We start from the raw sequence: 16485 nt of genomic DNA, 5'->3' as shown, positions 1-16485 counted from the left end.
TTTGCAAACAAAAGGCGTTGTTGGCGTCAGGTCCAATCTAATACCTTCGAACGTGAGAGAGAAACTGAACAAAATTGCACCGAAATGTGACTTGGTACTGGTCATAAGTTTAACTATTTATGTACTGACCAAGAGTGTAGCGGTGATAGGAACAGATTGTTTTAGAGAGATTATGTAATCAGAACAATGTGAAGCTGTTGTGTGTTTCATATAATCCCTTGTTGGAAATGCTCCGATAGATCTGTCCGGCTAATGTATAGCTATTCCCAGTAGGGGGCCAGACTAATGCTAGTAGCAATATGTACTTTTAGAGGCAGTTGTTTCGTGCACACATTCCGTTGGTTACCTTGTCCTATATATACTATAAACACAGCATATGATCATCCCAAACTCATGTTCCAAGCCCCTTGGCTCATTCACAACATTCAAGAGTATAACAAACAAACGTAGACGCACTGAAACCCTTAAATGTTATACATGGTCACCAGGTCGTAAGCCTGTTTCCTCACTAAAGATACTTTGATCAAAGGAGGGGAAAAGGGGACGCGATAAACAGATGATTAGTTAGAAAGCGGACGCTGACTCATAGCAGCTATCTTGTTCTAGTGCAAACGTTGTAATTAAATAAAAATAAAGAACATTGCGTAGTGCTCGTGTTTATTCGGCAACTCAAAATTCTGAATAAATACATTACAGAAATTTGCACACAAGAGGTCTAATGACGAAACTATAAAATTGATCAAAGTGATTTAGGCAGATATTAACTTACATAAATCAAATACAACAGCAGAATGTTCCTATGAAATACGTTCAGTAAACATAATTTTCTTTGTATCAATGTGATCAAAAGAATTTTTATTTAGAGAAAAAGACAATGACATAATCTGATAGGTCAAGCAAAAATAGTTAAATAAAAAAATTACCACAATCGTGCCATTTATTATGATATGGTAAAGATTATATTATGTGTATGAACAATCTTTGATCACATACTAATTCAATCCCTACTTTATTAAACGTAATTAAAGGTATTAGGACTTTATAGTAAACATTACAAGTTCACTAACTATTCAAAACACACTGATCTTATTTACTCTCAAGGACTTACTAAAAGGAAACACTTCCCTATTTTGCTTTATAGATATTTTAACTTTCTGAGATAATGTGGAAGAAAAAAACTAATTATTTGATAAAAGAAAACAAGAAACTTATTGCTGTAAAAGTATATACAATGTTCAGTATAAGAAAACAATAAATTCTGATTAAGACATACAAAACAAAAGGATCATAATAAATACAAAATCATAACTTTTAGTACAAACGTATTTGATAGAATTAAACAAACAATAAAAACTTATTACAATAAAGGAAACTTATAAAGTCAATCACATCACATTTTGCAAAACTCTCTTATAAACACCATTCTTAGTGATTTATTTGATAAAAGAAGAAAAATAAATAAGAAAAAAATATTATCAAATAGGGAAAATAAAATAAATAATCAATACTGGCAAAACCTTCCGCCCTTTTTGATTTTGTTTTGCGAATTTATTCTCAGGTCACCATATATTTACATACCAGTATAAACTATATATAAATGTATATAAATCTTTTTACATATGCTTCGATAAGAAACATATTGCAGTACAATTACATGTATATATATTGTATAATAAAACCAATGCAAACTTATTAGTTCATACGAAAAACAATAATCTCTAATTAATACATACGAAATACAAGATTCGTTATTAATAACATAAGATGCATTATAACATTAAGAAAACAAGAAAAAACTATTTGATTGAAGAACAATCAAAATTTGTAAAAATCAAAATGGTTCCTGTAGATAATGTAAAATTCTTTGTCATTAAGTTGATAGAAGAAAAACGAAGAAAAATCTATTATCATATAGGAAAATTAGAAACTACATAACATCGAAATTGGCAATACGTAAATAAAAATCTTAGGTACTATACCAATTTTAATCTGGTCTTGGAAGAATCGTTCTGTATAATATGAGATTTACATCTCTTCAAAAGAATGTGATCATCGTGTCTGTCATCTTTAGATTAATACCAAATGTCTCCGTCACTTTAGTCCGCCGAACAAGATAATGTGTTTTTCATGTTGGTGACATCATTAAACATGTCTGAAACAGCATCTTTATAATTAACACCGTGGGTTTATTGATATATGATAGTTTTTCATAATGCCGTTCGTTTAATTCTGAAAAAAAACCACCAACCGAAGAGTAAATGGATGATTGTCACAAAAACGTTTTAAGAGTGTTTGAATCTCGGTAGAAATGTAGTTGTAACTCAATCATTATGTTGTGGTGAAAGCAATGGGTATATATCTTAGTGATGAGAGATTTACTAATTCCAATACAAATTGTCACACAATCCAGCTTCTTTATCTCATCTATAAAACAGACCGGAACAGTCAGATTGTTGCTTCTACTTTAAGTAATCAATAAGCTGTGTACCGCGACCTTATTGACCTTTACGGTATTCCACGAGTTCCGTTTTACTTCCCCGATGTTTGATCCAGAGAGTTTTGTCATCACGTAGACTGACACTCCAAGGTATCCCATCGATGATGTAGATGGTTCTCAGGAAAAGTCCATTATTTCCGTCGATAAGAATCACCTACTTGGTCACACCTTCCACAGGGGGCCAACTCAATGAAAATGGATGTTGTCATACATGTTTTGTATTTGGAGGATGGACTGATGAGTATATATGACAGTCATGTAATTTTTTTCAAAAAATACGAGATTTGAAAAATTATTAAAAAATCGGGATATTTACTATAAAACAGAGAAACGATCATCTGTTTGAAATCTTCCGTCCTTCGTTCAGAGCTACGTCAACGTCATCGTAGCTAGGATGTCCATATATATCTTATAGAATCAAACGCCTGTGCTCCAAAAACGTTTAAGGTATAGCATGATACTTTGCACACATTACGTTTTTCGTGGGACCTTAAGATTTCATACATATCAGAAGGGGATCTGCAACGTCATTTTACTCTCCTCTCGACTTTTAGTGTTGTTTGTTGCAAATTAAAAATGCAGGTAATTGTTGTGTGGATAAGTTAGATAAATTAAAATTACTTTATCGGCCGAGTTTTAGATCATAACTCTAAAACGGGCACCAGAGAATAGCTCACGATTCTGTAGGTGGATATACATTGTATGTAGCATTTCGAATTTGACCTCAGTAAACTCTTTGTGCGACATGTATTTCAGTAGAAGAAAGCGTTGTTCCACTTACCGTGCTGAAATGGTGAAAGTGCAATCCAGATATAACTTAACCGAGAAATAAACTAACAAAACACACACCAACACATCACATTTGGGTCCAGGAACTTCACTTTTGTTGAATCTTTCAATAATATAGATACGATGGGAACAACTCGTTTTGGACAAGGCTTTGCGTTATTCTCTACGTCTGTCTCACCTCCAAATAAACCTGTAAAGTTCCACTCTGGACTCACCTAAATTGTGTACGGTCATGCCACTTGTGCTTTTAAAGGCATTTGCCCAAGTTTTATGCTGGCCATAACTAACAGGGAATTGATAACGAGTAACATTTGTAGGAATATTTCCCCGCTACAAAGTTACTTTTCTGGCTTCACTGGAAATTCAGTGTTGTTCGCTTTGTTCATTACTGAAAATATGTTGTACATAGTTGAAAAGGTTTTTCCGTCCTTAATGATAATTACATGTATAAAATATCTTGAAATATTTTTTGAAATTTGTTTTCAAATATAAATGTAAGTAGTATTGAACTGCATTAAGTAAAGTTGGCAAATCCATCCTGAAGTGCCTGCAATTGTTTTGAATGTGCCCTCATCCAGTTGGTAAACGCTTCATGTTGCCGTTATCCAGTTGGCATCCATCCTCCCATAATTGTCTACTATTACTATGCTACTCAGCGTTTTGCCTGCTAAATCAGATCACTGTACATGTATATACTAAACTCATTAAATCCTGAAGACTCATTTAAATGATTCTAGTTCTCAGGCTAGAACAGTATATAAAGGAATTTCAGGGATGATGTATGAAGTTGGCTCGACTGATCCACCTTGTACACGCTTAAGAAGAAAGAGGCATCTTTGAAAAACAAAAAATAAACTTACACTTGGTTTCATTTGTTTATTAAGAGCACAGGGAAGCAGTTAGGGTCATGTTTAAGTTCAAAATAATGTATTTATATATATAAATATTGGGTGATCTCCCACATATTGGAATACAAGAAGAAAAAAATACAGTTCAGGTAACAAAACATCTGGAAGGAACAGAATGGTAAAGTTGTGAATTCCCTGAAAGCTAAGGCACTAGAAGATACATTAAAACATGCACCAGTTATATATCAACAAAAACATAACAATGCCTTAAACAAAGTAAATAACAACTTATCAATTATACGGTATAATCCTGAATTTTATAATGTGAACGTTAATAATCTGTAAATTGTAATGAATTCTCATAATTACATTGTACAAACCTCTATTGTGAATTCGTTCATACTACCATGAATGCTACTGATTTCTACATCATAGTGTATTACAGTGTATTCTGTTCATACTTGATTGAACTCTTATTATCTCTACATCATAGTGAAAAATTCAACAAATTTTACATCTCTACATCATAGTGAAAAATTCAACAAATTTTACATGTTAATCAATATATTTATTGTATAGATATTATATTTCAAGGATTATCCTTACAAGTATTGAATACAAACAGCAGAATTATTAAGACAAGGTATTGCTATGGACTGAGGAATGTTTGGTAATTTTTAATGAAACAAAGTATTGTAGTCCCAACACATCATTTAAATGTAGAGGGAATAACAACAAGTATATAATATTCACAAGGACAGTATAACTAAATGTCTAAACCAGGGGTCACTAGGACCAGCATATCTGGCCAGTACAGCCAGGTTTCTGGATTATATTTGGGTTTTAATTAATTAAATTAAGACGGAAACTGGTCATCAGATTCCAGATGTATCAACTTTTCTTAACTTAAAGAATTCCTTACCTTTAATTCTCCATAGGAAAGCATTACAGCAGCAGTTAAGGAAAGTTTCCTAGCTTCTGTAATGTTCGCATAAGGAGAAATCATAGATGTTAGATAAACAACACAATCAGTACCTTCCTAGAAGAGTGAATTGACTAAAAATCTTGAATAAATACCTGAGGGATATACAAATCTTAGTAAATATTGCACAAATATCACAGCTTTGCTCCTTTCTTTACAATTGCTTCTATACTACCCAACTTTCTGCTGACCCCAAAACCAGGCCCCAAAATCATGAAGAAGTATTAAGTCTAAAAAGGTCTTAAGTGTAGACTTAGCCAATCACAGATAACTTTACAAAAAATTTCATCAATTTCAATGGTTAACCAAAAACTTCAGTCCAAGTTTGTTTCATGATCATGAAGGCTGCAGCTGCAGAACTAGACATTTTGACATACAGAAGCCTGGTGTAGTCTGTGTAAACTTTGACCCGAACCAGACATTCTGATATATAGATGTTGGGTGTAGTCCGTGTTTCCTTTGACCCCAACACCAGAACTAGACATTCTGCTATATAGACATCGGGTGTAGTCCGTGTTTCCTTTGACCCCAACACCAGAACCAGACATTCTGATTTCTAAACGTCGGGTGTAGTCAGTGTTTCCTATAACCGTAACACCATAACTAGACATTCTGACATAAAGACGTCTGGTGTAGTCTGTGTTTCCTTTGACCCCTACGTCAGACATTCTGACATAGAGACATCTGTTGTAATCCCTGTTTCCTTTGACCCTGACACCAGACTTAGACATTCTGACATATAGGTGTCTAGTGTAGTCCATGGACTGACTTGATTCGGACGCTCGGTGTACACTGAACTCACACCGATCTAGAATTAAGTACTGTGGTGCAGCTACATTCGGTGTACACGGTCTACACTTCCTACAGGGGTGGTGCAGGGGGTGTAGAAGGGTATTTTCACGCTACACTAATATGTCAACAATTGTATACGATGACCTTCAACAGTCATGCAAAATAAAATGGAAAATTGTATTTATTTTTTTGTTGTTCCGTGATACCAAAATAACTACATAAATGTACGCTGTAATGCTATATATATATAAAGTGAAAGCACAGAACAGAGAATGTAATTATACGACAAACTGTGCATGAAAATCATCTGACAAGCATGTGTACATCTAATTAGCTCATAAGCGGCAAGCATGACATGTTTTGTGTGAGGAACAAACTAGTACAAACCATTGTCAGAATTTTTTTACACTGTAGGACTTGATTTGGAGGCTATGTATTTTTTGATCTACTTTGTGTTATGTAAATATATGTTTTGCTATCGATCCCTTTTGTATGGATGTAAGGAAGCAATACAGTTGAATTGAATTGAATTGTATTGTGATGACATCAGGTGGTGCAAAAGTGTGAAAGGTGAATCCCAATCAAGTCGGCCCCGTGTTTCCTTTGACTCTGACAGGGAATAAAAATTACTATATTATAACAATGAATTTGTTCATGCTCATTTGTAAATTTGTTTGTTATGAACTTGTTTACTGTACGATATATTTACAGAGCTATAAACGATATATGATTTATGTTCAATTGTCATTAATCTTCCTCATCAGTCCAACTTAATTGGAAAGCCATAAAAAGGCTTGTAGTGATATATAGTAATATTTATAGTAATGGTTAAATATTTAAAATGATTGCTTAAAATCCTTAATAGTAAGTCCTAAGTTTGTGTATGATATACAGTAAGTCCTAGGTTTGTGTATAATATACAGTAAAGTCTTAGGTTTGTGTATGATATACAGTAAGTCCTAGGTTTGTGTATGATATACAGTAAGTCCTAGGTTTGTGTATAATATACAGTAAGTCCTAGGTTTGTGTATGATATACAGTAAGTCTTAGGTTTGTGTATGATATACAGTAAGTCCTAGGTTTGTGTATGATATACAGTAAGTCCTAGGTTTGTGTATGATATACAGTAAGTCCTAGGTTTGTGTATGATATACAGTAAGTCCTAGGTTTGTGTATGATATACAGTAAGTCCTAGGTTTGTGTATGATATACAGTAAGTCCTAGGTTTGTGTATGATATACAGTAAGTCCTAGGTTTGTGTATGATATACAGTAAGTCTTAGGTTTGTGTATGATATACATATTATACATTTGCATCACTAACATGAACACTAACTTAACTGGTTAATTACATAAATAATGACAACAACACAAAATCAACCTGTTGCTAGGTAACATCCATCTAAAATATGCAGAGAATGAATATAACGTGATACGTCCCTTAGTGTTTAAAACCACGGGAATGGTCTCTCTGTAAAATAGACTGGTGTCAGATTTCAGTTTCTGACTCCATCAGGGATAAAACCACAGGGACTTAGCACAAATTCTAAACCAACGGTCAATATAATATATACATGTATGATACCGTACATATATATAGACTGTTGGTTGGTTTGTGCCAAGTCCCTGTGGATCGTACTTGGAACATCTGGTTGACTTACGCCCAGTCTATCAAGGTCAGGAGTGGTATACTGTTTAGCAGTTCAATTTTGCGTGTGGTTTATTTCCACTATGTTCTCATTTTCACTGAAGTCATCAATTTCTAAACGCCACCAAAATATTCAGAATTTCATTGATATGCCTAAGAAAAATAGTTCAAAGAATTCTAGGAATTGGTAAACTGCAAAATTAAAGCTTTGCATAGAAAACCGCTACATGTTGATTCTGCCAATTTAAAGCCCTATACTACAGTAATTGAACTGCCTACAACTTTCCACCAGAAATATACATAACGGTAGCTGTTTCAATTAAAGTTTCCAGTGCACATAAATTATTGACATTTAAATAAACAAAACAGAAATCTTATTTAAGATTTTTGAGCACAGGCACAATATTATTAATAACTTAAAGGAAAACAAAATCAATTAATCATAAATTAACATACAATAGAACAACAACATACTCCATCATTGTGGCACCAACATATTGTAATATGGAAAACATACTCCATCATTGTGGCACCAACATATTGTAATATGGAAAACATACTCCATCATTGTGGCACCAACATATTGTCATATGGAAAACATACTCCATCATTGTGGCACCAACATATTGTCATATGGAAAACATACTCCATCATTGTGGCACCAACATATTGTCATATGGAAAACATACTCCATCATTGTGGCACCAACATATTGTTATATGGGAAACATACTCCATCATTGTGGCACCAACATATTGTTATATGGGAAACATACTCCATCATTGTGGCACCAACATATTGTCATATGGGAAACACTTATTTAACTTCTTATAGGGTAGGTAAAGTTGGGGTTTCCTGAATAATTGACAACTGCATAAAATCAATTATTTTGTTTTGTTTTTTGTTTTGCTCTCATAAAAGGCAAATTAGCTACATGACTAATGGTAAACACTGGGGCTATATCACAGTACACATATTTATCTTATATATTGAACTATGAAATGGTGTTAACTACGTTCATAAATTACAATGCAGTTTTCTACTATTAAAAATTTGACTGAATCAACAATCATCAATTAACTACATTGATGTGTTTTAGGAATATTCAACAGAAAAAAAGATATCAAACAATCTGACCGACTCTGAATGAATTGATAATTTATAATGAACTACTGTCATGTGTGTTAGGAACATCCAACAGAATCAAGTAAGGCAATTTGTGATACAAATTTATAATACACAGAACAAAAGTTTTACATTGATTCAAATTGTATAAATACAAGCACCTCTTATATCCCTGATGTAATCTGAGGATAACACATCCTTTTAAGTCACTGAACAATTTGGTGTACAACACATAAAGGGAAACAACTCAACACCGATTTACAACCTCACCACATACATGCCGACTCTTTCATTCAATTTTCACTCAAAAACAAAAAAGAAAAGAAAATGAGCAAAAATGAATTAAAATTGAGCAAAAAAATAAAAATGTTGTTTTAGTAATTAAGCCAATTATCACATTAATAATTGATTGATATATCCTTGACACTTTAATGCTGATAGCTAGTATTAAGGTACGGTATTCATTTTCCCTGGACATTATTATGAAAACTGAAATGCCTTTTATTGTAAATTAGATATACATACGGTTACTGATTTTAATTTACTATTTCCATTTACTTTACTATTTTGAGACAAATCAACCAAAAATTAAAATATCTTTGATTCGTTTTTCTAACATTAAACTCTTAGGGAATTTTATGTTGAATCATAATTATCTTTGCTTATGTTTTCTGGCATAATGTGTCTTTCAAAAAAAAAAAAAAAAAATTCTTAAAAAGAACAAAAAATATCAGTGTATCAATGTCATCTAGCTACAGTACAATGAACAATTCAGTGGCAGGACAACCTTCTTCAATTTTTCTCTTATCTTAATAAATGTTATTTTTTCTCCTTTTCCCTTACTGAATGTTTTTCTTTCTGTATGAAAAAGATTTTTGATAATAAACAATTTCTTTTCTACTTTCACTTTCTCAGACTATTCCTAGGTACAGGTTTACTGTGGGAGTGTCGTGTGGTTGTATTGAGGACCAATTCACATCTGTTGTATCAGGAAATCTATAGAAAGAAGCCACAGAAATATCTAGGATTGTATAAGATTGGTTCTTTCCGTCGGTAGGCGATCATTTGTAAGTCTCTCATTAGGAATATCTACAAGAACATCCTCTTTCTGAAAAACAATCACAAAAATTATCATTTTTACATAAGATTGAAAATACAGTAAACATAGACAATTCACCAAAGTTATGTTAGAATACAGATGATAATGTCATGAATTCTAATGAATTTCTTCTGAGAGAAAAGGCTTAATAATTTACCTACAGCATATTCTTACTGTCTAAACAAAATAAAACTAGAACCGTCCTCCAGGAGGAAAACTTATACCCCCTGCCAACCACCCTCCCCAATCCTTGCAGTTCCAACATAAATTATACACACCTCTTATGTACATATAAGGACTAGTTTAGTAATTAGAGACACTTGTACTGTAAAAATTAGATGTTTCTCCCTATGAAATACCGTTGTTTTAAAACGCAATCTACGGTAATAAAAATTAGACTTGTAATTCCGCTCCAATACGATACTCTACGTTACGCTCCAATACAAGATCTAACGATGCCCCGTTCGGGGTCACCTCAGCATGACCCCTATGGTTAGCCAATCAGCGTGTCGCCTACGGAATCTTCGGTGTGGTTGATTCATTCGGAAGTGTAAACGGATAATAGTACGTCCCGAGATGTTCCAATTCTAGGCCAGAGGTCATGCTGAGGTGACCTCGAACGGGGCATCGTTAGATCTTGTATTGGAGCGTAACGTAGAGTATTGTAGTGGAGCAGAATTACAAGTCTAATTTTAATTAGATTGTTTTAAAACGTTATTTAAGAAAATTGTTTCATTCATTTACTACTTTGATAAGCATAACAAGGTCCCATGAGAAGCCTATATATGAAATTTGACACAGATTTGTTCTATGAAATAGTAAAATCAAGATCCAAGATGGCTGCCTGCCGTCCCAAAATGCAAGATGCACAACTAGGGTCCATATGGAACCTATATGTAAGGAATCTGAGAAAGATCCTTTCAGTACTTTCTGAGAAATAGTGGTAACAAACTTTAGCAATCAAAATCCAAGATGTTTCTGTTGGTCATCTTGTTCACAATCAGTCCTAAAATGTAATACTGTATTTGTCGTAATTGGCGCTTAAATAATTGAACAAGGGGCACTTATTCAAGAACTAAAATGTAAGTTGTAGATAAAAAAAGTCAGCCATATTTTAAATCTTTCTGTACTCAAGGCACATTAATCTGTTACAGTAAACATGCATATGCCTTTTATCGTTTAAACACATTATCATTTTGCGATTCACATGTTAAAGATTCACAAGTTCATGCAATATGGGATACAATGATGCTGTTAGAGGCATGACATGTTTTCAAAAATTGTTAAATCAATGGGATTCCCAGTTTATACAACTTCAACTTTTCTCAAAAAAGGGAAAGGGGCGCTAATTATGGTGAATATGGTATGCACAATTATGGTCCTAGGGGAACATACCTGGTATACATGAAATGAGAAAAATCCCTTTTGTACTTGTTAATTGATAGTGGTAACAAGAACAGATGGAAGGACCACATACCATAGACGAAAAGAATTTTAATAGGCCGCCATTATCAGATGGTGGGCTAAAAAATGCCATTAGGTAATTTGCCCAATGACTACCTACTTTATGAGTCATTTTGTGTTTGATGAGGAATGCCATGGCACAGATGAAGAGGAATGCTCCAATCACAATCAGACCATACTGCACAGCCTGTGTAATCCTGATGGGCGTCATTAGACCAGACTTGTACTCGTTTGCTGACTTGTCATCTATCAAGGCACTCTACAAAAAGATTTCAGTTATTTTAATTCAACTTCTTTGTGTAATTGTTTTTATTTTCAGATAATTCATTAGTTTGATTGCTTTAATGTCTTTATAAAAGTCAGGGTCATTTAAGGACATGCCAGGTTTAAGAGAAGGAAAGCCAGAGTACTAGTGAAATACCACCGACCTGCTATCTATGCACTTGGCAAGAGCCCCTTGGAATTCAAAATTGTAACCCAGAGTTGGAGGGTTTGAGTCTTGTGGTTAGATGTTGGGACATTTTAATTACACTGAAGTCCCCAAAATTCATTACATCTAAGCTTTTTTACTTTATATATCAAATTTATAAAACCGATATGATGACTTAGCAATTAACACAATCTTTGTGTGACATCCGATTGTTTATGATTTCTCCTGTTAATACATCTCATTTAACCATCAGCAGTTAGCGCTTATACCAAATCATTTATGGGTGATCCCTAAACCATGGTCAAGCTTGAAAATATTTCTTTCACTCAGAATCATAACCATATGTGATAAAATAATATTTCTGCACAATGGACCCTTGAAAATCCAAACACTAATTGTGTCTATAGTCCAAACCATCCAAAATGAAATTTTTTATGAAAAGTTGGATTCTGTTTAGTAGATCTGTTTATTTCCTTTTGGAGACACGGGGAGTGTAGCAAGAGGCCAATGGCCTCGTAGCACGATGGTCCAATTAATTAATGTTCAATGATTGGTTTTGACCAATATTCTTGATTATCACTTATATGCACTGTTTAAACTAATAATTAATTAGGACAATTCAAAATGGCCACTGGTATTTGTTATCAATGTTGGTATTAAAACAATCATACAATTCTTTCAAGACAGATGTCATTTATCAAATGATAATTGATAATTTCTGAGCAGGATTTTAGTGAGAGCGTATGCAGAAGCAGCATCTTCTGAGTGTGAATATTGTTGGGACCAATTCAAATAGCAATAACTTAACTTTAGTATTGAAAATTCAAATTTATTAGAATATTGTAAAATGATAAAAATATAATTGGGGAAACTTTTTCCTGTATGATTGCTTATCGGTATCACACATGTACAACTATGTATAATCAAAGTGTTAAGTTGACTAGACTTTTAAAAGATACCTGCTGGAGGAGGGCTTAATTCATTGCAGATGACACAAAAATCAAAGATGTTTGGCTGTCCTGGTTATAAGAGGTAAACTGAATTAGCTTCAATAAGTTGAAATTAATTACTAATCTTTTATCTCATTTTCATAAACACAAAAAACATAAATTTTTCAGTTAAGATAACAATGCACATGTTATATTGGCTGGGTCTTGGCACAACGGAATGTGTACTACAGGTCAACAAATTGACATTGGCAGCTACAGGCCCAGGGCCTTGATAACAAAATACATTAATTAACTCTCAACCATTGTTTTTCCCTTTAACAGTAAAGGGTATATGTAACACATTTATACAAACATATAGGCCTATAAACACCATCTAGATGAAACTAGGGCACCTGACTTGTTGTGACACTGTCCAGGGAATATAGATTATCCAACACAGGTAGTTATGATGTCATGACACATTGATTAACACATTTAAGAATAGAAAAATAATGAATATCTCTTAATTGCCTTAATCTTTTCTTAAATTATATTTCTTTTGTATGAAGTGGCACCGTCCGCCATATAATTTCCCATAATGCATTGTGTTTCTCATTTAAATATTACTAAAGAAAAAGAAGGAATGAAATATATTTTAATTCCTCAAAAATACAGTTTATGTCTGTTTGTCGCCAAGTTTTATCAGTTCCGTCCTTATCTATAACTACATGTCTCTGCCAAATTTCATTTCTGTTAATGATATATAACTTGAGATATTCTGTTCACAAGGTGATTTTCAAAACTAGGGGTCATGCTATAAGCTACGATGGAGCTATGCTCCATCGTGCTAAAAACCGGTCGTTATAGACAGGCGGTTGTTATATAAAGGCGGTGGTTAGAGCAGGTTTGCCTGTAGTTAGTTTTCTGTAAAATTAGTGTCTAGATTATCGCGGGTTCACTATTACTATTTTCTTGTTGATTTGAAGACATCCTGCAGGATACCATTTCGAATGTAATTGTATTCTAAATGCCTAATTCTAAAATTACCTGCTGCTTCATCACCGTTTTCATAAATGTACGTTTATCACCCTATGAAATTTCAGTTCGTTTTATTTACTATCATAAAATTTACTTACTTCATTCAGCCACATTATTGGGAAAATCGTATCCTTTATGTTTTCTGTAGACCTGTAATTTGAATAAAAAAAGTTATTATCAAATCATTTTTGCACACCTTTGTATAAAAATGGATTTCTATGTGTGAATATCACCATTATCACTCTTCAGATGCCATAAGTGACAAGCAAACATATAGACAGATGAATTTATAGTCCTTTTAGTGTTGAAAGCATTATGCTAATAATTCTTTTGATTTAGTCTTAATTGTGCAACCTCGATATTCCACAGAATCCAGGGGATACTATCACTGTCATTATATCCACCCCTGGAATACTGTATAACATTAAGTGTTTTCAGGTTCTTCCTTTCATGTTATGGAATTTTAAAATCATTCTGTGGCTAGAAACATTCATGGTTATATAGCTGATGTCACAGCGATTTGAATAATGTACAAAACTAATTCTGTAGTTTTTTTTAATTTGTGGTTCATTAGCAACCATGAAAGCACTTGCCATTTCTACACCACAAGTATTTCATGTTATACAGTAATGAGTATGTCATCGCAAAACTGAAGGCTCTGTGTGGCAACAACAGATGAAACAGGTAGTTTGGTCCTTTAATGTACATTTAAGAATTGACAAATAGTAAATTGTGGTTGACTATTATGGATTTGAAGTTGGGCTTTCTGTAATCTATAATCTTCAAAGGAAGTCTTTAGAGGCCTGTGGTTGGTGATGTTTTTTCTCTCCTGAACTGCCTTCAGTTTGCTATGACATACTCCAGGGAATGATATGACGACAGTGATAGTAACCCCTGAAGTACCGAGAATGGTTTGAGTGAAAATTCAGCACTGTGCTACAAATGTAATATTTCAAATTTTGAGTTATGTACAATTTGTACTTTAACCTGAGTGAACAAATACAATATGTATTATTGTATTACTGAATTGGCTTGTGTCAGTAATAAATCAAAACAGTTCTTCTAACATCTCACATCTCTGTATGAAATCTCATTACTACTACTATACAAAGAGATGTGACTGACACCGATAAACAATACAATTACATGCTTCCCTATTCCATAGCAGGAGCATAATGATGTCCTTTTATGAGAACATTTACTCACTTAAAATTTCTAACAATAATATCAACATATATAGTAATGCATGCATATTTCAAATTATCTATTTTAAATTAAACTTAATGTAACTCATATGCCTGCCAATGATATATAGGATTGCTTTACTTACCTAAAATTATCTACTTTTTGCAAGAAAGCATTAAGTTGAAGTTTTTTCTCTGCATTCATAACAACACCAGTCAGCTGTGGATAGATATAAAAGGCAGGTCACTTCCACATGTTACATCATATTTATTGTTAATCCTAACAAGAGGCCCACAGGCCTTAACGGTCATCTGACTATTAGCACAACACAATGTAGTTGTTTAAAGATTTTAGCATATTTGACATCTGTGACCTTGAATGAAGATCAAGGTCATTTATTTGAACAAACTTGGTAGCCCTTCATCCCAGCATGTCACAGGCCCAATATCAGGTCCTCGTTATTTTCAAGAAGTCGTTTAAAATATTTTAACTATTTGACCCCTGTGACCTTGAATGAAGGTCAAGGTCATTCATTTGAACAAACTTGATAGCCCTTCATCCCAGCATGTCAAAGGCCCAATATCAGGTCTCTAGACCTCCTACTTACTATTAAGAAGTTGTTTTAAAACATTTTAGCCTATTTGACCCCTGTGACCTTGAATGAAGGTCAAGGTCATTCATTTTATCAAACTAGGTAGCATTCATCAAAGCATGCTGCAAGCCCAATATGAGTATCCTGGGCCTTTTGGTTCTTGAGAAGACGTTGTTTAAAGCCTATTTGACCCCTGTGACCTCGCATGAAGATCAAGGTCATTCATTTGAACAAACTTGATAGTCCTTCATCCAAGCATTTCACAGGCCCAATATCAGGTCTCTAGGCCTCTTAGTTATTCATAAGGAGTTGTTTAAAGGATTTTTAACCTATTTGACCCCTGTGACCTTGAATGAAGGTCAAGGTCATTCATTCCAGCGTGCTGCAGGCCCAATATGATTATCCTGGGCCTTTTGGTTCTTGAAAAGAAGTTGTTTAAAGATTTAAGCCTACTTGACCCCTATGACCTTCAATGAAGGTCAAGGTCATTCATTTGAACAAACTTGATAGCCCTTCATCCCAGCATGTCAAAGGCCCAATATCAGGTCTCTAGACCTCCTACTTACTATTAAGAAGTTGTTTAAAACATTTTAGCCTATTTGACCCCTGTGACCTTGAATGAAGGTCAAGGTCATTCATTTTATCAAACTAGGTAGCATTCATCAAAGCATGCTGCAAGCCCAATATGAGTATCCTGGGCCTTTGGTTCTTGTGAAGACGTTGTTTAAAGCCTATTTGACCCCTGTGACCTCGCATGAAGATCAAGGTCATTCATTTGAACAAACTTGATAGTCCTTCATCCAAGCATTTCACAGGCCCAATATCAGGTCTCTAGGCCTCTTAGTTATTCATAAGGAGTTGTTTAAAGGATTTTTAGCCTATCTGACCCTGTGACCTTGAATGAAGGACAAGGTCATTTATTTGAACAAACCTGGGAGCACTTCATCCCAGCATGCATGTTGCAGGCCCAATTTGAGAACCCCTATGCCTTTCCGGTCTTGAAAAGAAGTCGTTGAAAGATTTTAGCCTATTTGACCCCTGTGACCTTGTTTGAAGGTCAAGGTCATT

At 33.9% G+C, this 16485-nt stretch overlaps 1 protein-coding gene across 1 annotated transcript in view; it reads right to left on the bottom strand.

Moving 5' to 3' along the window:
- Window positions 1–8189: 8189 nt before the first annotated feature.
- LOC138327686 (lysosome membrane protein 2-like) overlaps window positions 8190–16485 on the bottom strand; it is a 30856-nt gene continuing 22560 nt past the window's right edge. The window contains exons 10-13 of the mRNA XM_069273988.1: window positions 14971–15044; window positions 13739–13790; window positions 11344–11502; window positions 8190–9788 (exon numbers count right to left, since the gene is read on the bottom strand). Of these exons, the coding sequence (XP_069130089.1) occupies window positions 9702–9788; window positions 11344–11502; window positions 13739–13790; window positions 14971–15044 (372 nt within the window). The 3' untranslated portion in view covers window positions 8190–9701. The remainder of the gene's footprint in view (window positions 9789–11343; window positions 11503–13738; window positions 13791–14970; window positions 15045–16485) is intronic.

This window comes from Argopecten irradians, chromosome 7 (genome assembly GCF_041381155.1).
Source record: "Argopecten irradians isolate NY chromosome 7, Ai_NY, whole genome shotgun sequence".
Classification (NCBI taxonomy): domain Eukaryota; kingdom Metazoa; phylum Mollusca; class Bivalvia; order Pectinida; family Pectinidae; genus Argopecten; species Argopecten irradians.
The sequence above is the reverse complement of the archived record's forward strand: the minus strand, read 5'-3'. Positions and strand labels throughout refer to the sequence as shown.